The 7,775-nt window shown below is 39.6% G+C and overlaps 1 protein-coding gene across 1 annotated transcript; it reads right to left on the bottom strand.

The window, feature by feature from the left end:
• Positions 1 to 1,512: 1,512 nt before the first annotated feature.
• On the bottom strand, positions 1,513 to 6,727 carry LOC134549894 (NAD(P)(+)--arginine ADP-ribosyltransferase 2-like). The gene is made up of 2 exons (XM_063396013.1): positions 6,035 to 6,727; positions 1,513 to 4,793 (listed from the first exon to the last, which is right to left on the bottom strand). Exon 2 carries the CDS (start codon positions 4,757 to 4,759, stop codon positions 4,010 to 4,012), a length of 750 nt encoding a protein of 249 aa, XP_063252083.1. The 5' UTR covers positions 4,760 to 4,793; positions 6,035 to 6,727; the 3' UTR covers positions 1,513 to 4,009.
• Positions 6,728 to 7,775: the final 1,048 nt, after the last annotated feature.

Here is a 7,775-nt window from a genome sequence, read left to right as displayed (position 1 = left end):
ATTAATGAAAAAACTCTATCATATGACATATCTATTAATGTAAAATGTTCTATCATATAGCATATCTATTAATGAAAAAACATATTATACAGCATATCTATTGATGTAAAAGATTTTATTATATAGCATATCTACTAACATTTAAAACTATCATATAGCATATCTATTAACATAAAAGGCTCTATCATATATGATATATGATATATGATATATGATATATGATATATGACATATCATATATCATATATCATATATCATATATCATATATCATATATCATATATCATATATCATATATCATATATCATATATCATATATCATATATCATATATCATATATCATATATCATATATCATATATTTATTAACGTAAAATATTCTATTTTATAGCATATCTATTAACATAAGATGTTGTATCATATAGCATATTTATTAATGTAAAATATTCTATTGTATATAGCATATCTATTAATGAAAAAACTCTATCATATAGCGTATTTATTAACATAAAAGGCTCCATCATATAGCATATTTATTAATGTAAAAACTTCTATTATATAGCATATCTATTAATGTAAAAGATTCTATTATATAGTATATCCATTAACATAAAAAGTTGTATCACATAGTGTATTTATTAAAGTAAAATGTTCTATCATATAGCATCTCTATTAATGTAAAAACTTCTATTATATATCATATGTTTTAATGTAAAAGATTTATTATATAGCATACCTACTAACATTAAAAACTATCATATAACATATTTATTAATGTAAAAATTTCCATCATATAGCATACCTATTAATGTAAAAACTTCTATTATATAGCATATCTATTAATTTAAAATTTTCTATTATATAGCAGATCTATTAATTTTAAAATTTCTATTATATAACATATCTATTAATGTAAAAGATTTTATTATATAGCATATCTACTAACATTAAAAACTATCATGTTGCATATCTATTAATGAAAAAACTTCTATCATATAGCATATTTATTAACATAAAAAACTCTATTTTATAGCATATTTATTAACATAAAAAACTCTATTTTATAGCATATCTATTAACATAAAAAGTTCTATCACAACGTAAAAATTGTGTCTGCCCAAAAATGTTTTTGTCACGTCTAAAGCTGAATTACCAATCCTTACTAATCCTTCGGGCACTTAGAGCCTGCTTAATTAAAATTAAAATTAAATTTCTAGATCATGTTTGTTATAAATTCCAATACAGTAGCTCAATTAAAATCAGAATTTTTGGTTTATTAAAAAGGATCAAATCGCAGAATTTGGGCAAAACCCACCCCCAGTGGAGTCACATTGATGATTTTACCCTGGAAATGTCAAGGGTGAACTGGGATGCTTAATTTTTATTTTTTATAAAATAAAATAAAATAAAATAAAATAAAATTAAATTAAATTAAATTAAATTAAATTAAATTAAATTAAATTAAATTAAATTAAATTAAATTAAATTAAATTAAATTAAAATAACAAACTTTATTCCCACTCTGGCAAAAATTCCCTCGCAGTCCTTTTGTTTTTAGGCTGTTTATTCGAATTCATTTTTATCTCTGGCTGAGCTGAAAAGAGTTTCCTCCTCCTTTTTAAGATGATTTTTACGATTAAATTTTTAATTTTTGGTTTCCCGTGAGTGAATAAACACCGAAGTTTATGAATAATAAAAGTTCATCTCCGGAGATTTGGACGATGGTGTTGCTCTGATGGCTCTGTTTAGAAATGAGACCCTTGACACGGCCAATCGATCAAGCAGCAATTCAATTTAATTATTAATTAATTATTAATTAATTATCCATTAATTAGCATGGTAAAGTGTGAGCAAAGGCAGCGCTGGGTACAGTGGAAGGATTTTCACTTCTGACTGCTGGACTTGCTGGGATTTTATTTGTTATATTTATACACATTTATACTTTCTCAGCAGTTTCCTTTTTTAATTTTAACATCACAATTCAATATTCAACAGTCATAAATTCATATTTTTCCTGTATAATTCTATAGACATAGACATATCTATTCTATATTGTGATTTATTTCAATATTTCAAAATTCATAAACTTTCTCAGCAGTTTCCATTTCTAATTTTAACATCATAATTCAATATTTAACAGTTATAATTCCATATTTTGTCCTGTATAATTCTATAGACTATTGTGATCTATTTCAGTATTTCAAAATTCATAAACTTTCTCAGCAGTTTCCTTTTTTAATTTTAATGTCACAATTCAATATTCAACAGTTATAAATTCATAGTTTATCCTGTACAATTCTATAGACATAGACATATCTATTCTATATTGTGATTTATTTCGATATTTCAAAATTCATAAACTTTTATCAGTGATTTCCATTTCTAATTTTAATGTCACAATTCAATATTCAACAGTCATAAATCCATATTTTGTCCTGTATAATTCTATAGACTATTGTGATCTATTTCAATATTTCAAAATTCATCAGCTTTTATCAGAAGGTTCCATTTCTAATTTTAATGTCACAATTCAACACTTAACAGTTATAAATTCATATTTTGTCCTGTACAATTCTATAGACATAGACATATCTATTCTATATTGTGATCTATTTCAATATTTCAATATTCATAAACTTTCTCAGTGATTTCCATTTCTAATTTTAACGCCACAATTCAATATTCAACAGTTATAAATTCATATTTTGTCCTGTACAATTCTATAGACATAGACATGTCTATTCTATATTGTGATTTATTTCACTATTTCAAAATTCATCAGGTTTTATCAGCAATTTCCATTTCTAATTTTAATGTCACAATTCAATATTCAACAGTCATAAATCCATATTTTGTCCTGTACAATTCTATAGACTATTGTGATCTATTTCAATATTTCAATATTCATAAACTTTCTCAGTGATTTCCATTTCTAATTTTAACGCCACAATTCAATATTCAACAGTTATAAATTCATATTTTGTTCTGTATAATTCTATAGACATAGACATATCTATTCTATATTGTGATCTATTTCGATATTTCAAAATTCATCAGCTTTTCTCAGCAGTTTCCTTTTTAATTTTAATGCCACAATTCAATATTCAACAGTCATAATTCCATATTTTATCCTGTATAATTCTATATCGTGATCTATTTTGATATTTCAATATTCCAGGATTTCCATCCAGGATTTGTTTTCCAATTTTTATTTTCCAGGTCCATCAATCTCTGATAGTGATTTTTTAGTTTCCCTCTTCAGGAGCCATAAGTTAATGAACTGAAATCTTATTTTTGTGTCCAGGATTTTTTCCCACCTTCTGTGCAAGACCTGGACCCTCTTTTTATTTCCTTCTTTTGTTTAAAAGCCTTTTTACAATCTAAAATTACAGTTAAAAATTCTTTAATACAAAGCAAGTTCTAATTCTCCTAACTCTTCTAAAATTATAATTAAAAGACATTTATTACAGAATAGCTTGAGACTTATAACAGGTAATTGCAAGCAAAAGATTTATTCAAAATAAATGAATTTTATTTATTTTCCCTCCACGCTTTCCTGGGTTGTTTTATTAGAACTCAAATTTGTGGCTGTCGTGTTCTAAAATTACAATTCCACAGATTTTCCTCATTTCCCCGACACCAAACACAACTTTGCATTTCACAGCTCTGCCGCCCATGGGGGAGAACTGATAAATTATTTTAATGTGTCTTTTTGTGATGCCAAAGGTTTTCCGTAAATATTTTATCTCCTTTTAAATGTGAAATTCCAGGGGTGGCGCCTGCTTTGATCTCAGCCAATTTTCAAGGCAGACTGAAACTGTATTCTCCTATAACATTTATAATTTTCACAATTTTTTAACATGCCATAACCCGTAAGAACATGAATTAACATCCTGTATTTTTCACAATGTTTACGCGGTTAACGTGTTTCGATTTCTCTAAAGGTTTTGAGTCAAGCCCTAAATCTTTCCCTCTCCCGGGGACTCCCGCGTGTCCCCAGGCCGTGTCACCTCACAGCCACTCGCAGTTGTACTTGCTGAAGGTCCCGGCCGAGCGCAGCGACACCCACGACCTCCTCCCGTCGTAGGTGACATCGGTGACCTCGAACACCTCGAAGGGCGGGATCAGCACCTCCTCCTCGTCCGGGTACATGGAGAACTCCTGGACGTCCACGCCGTAGCACGTCTGCACCTGGAAGATGGTGTCGGCCCCGTGCGCCAGCGCGGTCTCGTTGTTCATGGACGTCGAGGCGAAGCGGCCGAACCGCACCCTCTGCCCGCGTCGCGCCACGTAGAGCACGTCCTGCGCGCCGCGGAGCACGTGGCGGCACCGCCCGTCCTGCGCCTGCCGCAGCGACGCCAGCGCCCGCGTCAGCAGGAAATGCAGCGCCTTGAACTGGAATTTGTCGCGGTAGTCCCGCGGCGAGCGGCCGCCCGCCTGCACGGCGTCGTTGAACCGCTCGTAGAGGTCGTTCATGGTGTAGGCCATGATGGCGATGGCCTGATCCGGCGACGCCAGGGGGGACACGGGGGAGCCGCGCTTCTCCCACTCGGCCGCGGCCTTGGGCCACACCCAGGCCAGGTGGGGGTTGCGCTGGAACTCAAAGCGGCTGAGGAACGGCAAGGCCGCGGCCATCTCGAGGCTGCAGCCCTCGTAGCGGTCATCGAAGGAGTCCCGGGCCATGTCCAGGGGCACCACCTTGATGGCCGCGGTGGCCGCGGTGATGGCCAGCAGGGCCAGGGTGAGGGACAGAGGGGCCATGGCAGGGAGAGGCCACCGGGAGCAGTGGGGGACACTGAGGGACAAAGGGGGACATGGTCAGGGGACACTGAGGGCACACAGGGGTTCCTCCATGGGGGACAAAGGGGGACACAGTGAGGGGACACTGAGGGCACACAGGGGTTCCTCCGTGGGGGACAAAGGGGGACACAGTGAGGGGACACTGAGGGCACACAGGGGTTCCTCCATGGAGGACAAAGGGGGACACGGTGAGGGGACACTGAGGGCACACAGGGGTTCCTCTGTGGGGCACTGAGGAGGGGCACAGGGGGCAGCTTCAGCTCGAAGACCCCTGGACACGTCCTGGGGTGCTGACCCCAAATGCTGGGGTCGTGCCTGGACTCCCCTCAGACCCCCAGGATGACAATGCCACCCCCATGGTTCCGTGTCTTCAATCCTCAGTGTCCTCCCAGCTCCCCAGTGACCCCCAAATTCTGGGGTCACCCCTGTCCCCCCAGCAGTGCCCCCCATGACCCCAACCCCACTCCCACAGTTCCCAGACCCCACTTCTGTGTCCCCCCCAGCGTCGTCCCAGTGCCCACCAGCCCCATAACCCCAGCCCCGTGTCCCTTCCCCCAGGTGTCAGCCCAGCCCCTCCACCGTTCCTCAGCCCAAACCCTGGGGTCCATCCCTGGCCCCCCCAGTGTCCCCTCAGCGCCCCCACTGCCCCCCATCCCAATCCCAGTCCTGTGTTACCCTCCCAGTGTCCCCTCAGTGTCCCCTCAGTGTCCCACCCGCCCCCATCCCAATCCCAGTCTGGTTTTACCCTCCCAGTGTCCCCCCAGTGCTCCCCAGGACCTCAGTCCTGCCCCTACACCTCTGCAGCCCCCTTGGGACCCCGGGCCCCTCAGGACCCTCACTCAAATCCCTAAAGCCACTCCCTCGACCCCCATGAGCCCTCCCCCAGACCCCAATCCCCCTCCCACTCCCATTATCCACTCAGAGACCCCAACCCAAGTCCAGGGGTCACCCCCTGCCCCCACAATGTCCCCCTGGAGCCCCCCATGGCCCCACTCTGCAATCCCAGTCCCATGAACCCCCCCAGGTGTCCCCAGTGTCCCCCCAGGAGCGCAATCCCAATCCCACTGTCCCCTGTCCCCCCCAGGTGTCCCCAGTGTCCCCCCAGGAGCGCAATCCCAATCCCACTGTCCGCTGTCCCCCCCAGGTGTCCCCAGTGTCCCCCCAGGAGCGCAATCCCAATCCCACTGTCCCCTGTCCCCCCCCAGGTGTCCCCAGTGTCCCCCCAGCCCCTGATACCGAAATCAGCCGCAGTGAACTCCCTGACAGAGCTGGAGGGGGCACAGAGCCGGAATTCTTTATCAGCTGGGACTCACAGCCGAGCTCTCCTGGTCCTGCAGGGCAGGGGGGATTTGCCACGGGGTATTTATTCACCAAAATTATACATATTCATCAAAATGGGCATCTTAGCTAGCACAAACCCTGCAATTTCCCTGGAAATGATTTTTGTGGCTCTGCCTCTTTCTGGAAGTCCTTTTCTGCTGCTGCAGGGGCGTCCTGAGGGGTCTCTGGGCGTGGTTTCCATGGAGCGCCCCAAAATCCGAGAGAACTTTTCCTGGAACTTCTGCTTTGTGCGGACGCTGCTGCTTCTGCCCTCCAGACCTTGCAGAAAATCCCTGGAATTGGAGTTCCCTTTATCTCTTTCTCCGTGGGTTCCCGCCAGCCCTGCCCTGCTGTGTCCACACTTTTACATCCTTTGATGTTTTTTAATTTTTGCCAGTAAATCTTTAAGCCCCGCCCAGCACCTCCAGAGGAACTGAAACTTTCAATTCTCTCTCTTTATTAGAGGTGAGGCCTGGATTTGGTTGGGCAGATTGAAAACTGGCTGCTGTAATGAACGCAAATCGCTTGTTTTAGAAATTTATGAAAGTTTAGAATAAAAATAAAATGGTTATAAAAATAATAATACAATATTATATACAAATAATACAAATATTATATACAAATAATACAAATATTAATACAAATATAATACAAATATATATACATATATAATACATATATATATGTAATAAAGGTTAAACAATTAGAGTTAGGACAATGAATGAGACAATAACAGCAAAGAGTCACAGCCCGGGCTGGGCACCTCTTCCTGGACCAAAGGGAGCCAGGAAAAGGACCCCGATAAAAGAGAATTTACTCCTTAGGAGGAGTCACCTATTGCATATACAAAACACTTCATGGTTATGCAGATATTTTATTTAAAACAAGAAATCTGTCTGGTACTTGTCAAAAATTTTCTGTTAATCCCCAGGCGCCTCTGAGTTTAAGTCAGGCTTGGAAAAGTTAATTTCTGTTGATAAGGAAAGCCATAAATCCCTCTCCTCTGGAAAATTTAGGGGTTTCTGTAATTGTTATTGCTGTACAAAGAATTTCTTGGTTATCTTCTCTTTTTCTTGAGCTAATAAAAAGAATATCTCACACATAGTTTCTATTTTAATTACTAAAGCTTAATGTTAATTACAAAACTACATGTACTATGTTATTAAAATGTTAATGCAGCATAACTTTTCAACCTAGCATAATCCATAGAATAAATATCTGCGTAGAGCCACGTAATATGAATTTTTCAGAGCTGCTTATCTGAAACCCCACAGGAAAGAGGGTGGGAGGGTTGGTGGTGGGTGGTGACCCCCAAAGACCACCCAGGCCCACCCCGAGGGATGCTGCTGTGAAAAATTCATATTACGTGGCTCTACGCAGATATTTATTCTATGGATTATGCTAGGTTGAAAAGTTATGCTGCATTAACATTTTAATAACATAGTACATGTAGTTTTGTAATTAACATTAAGCTTTAGTAATTAAAATAGAAACTATGTGTGAGATATTCTTTTTATTAGCTCAAGAAAAAGAGAAGATAACCAAGAAATTCTTTGTACAGCAATAACAATTACAGAAACCCCTAAATTTTCCAGAGGAGAGGGATTTATGGCTTTCCTTATCAACAGAAATTAACTTTTCCAAGCCTGACTTAAAC

The sequence above is a fragment of the Prinia subflava genome, chromosome 1, assembly GCF_021018805.1.
Source record: "Prinia subflava isolate CZ2003 ecotype Zambia chromosome 1, Cam_Psub_1.2, whole genome shotgun sequence".
Classification (NCBI taxonomy): Eukaryota; Metazoa; Chordata; class Aves; order Passeriformes; family Cisticolidae; genus Prinia; species Prinia subflava.
Note: the sequence above shows the minus strand (reverse complement) of the source record. Positions and strands in the feature narration are given on the sequence as shown.

What these genes read in the sequence shown, in the direction of transcription:
- LOC134549894 (XM_063396013.1), bottom strand. Translation starts at nt 4,759, where the DNA reads ATGGCCCCTCTGTCCCTCACCCTGGCCCTGCTGGCCATCACCGCGGCC.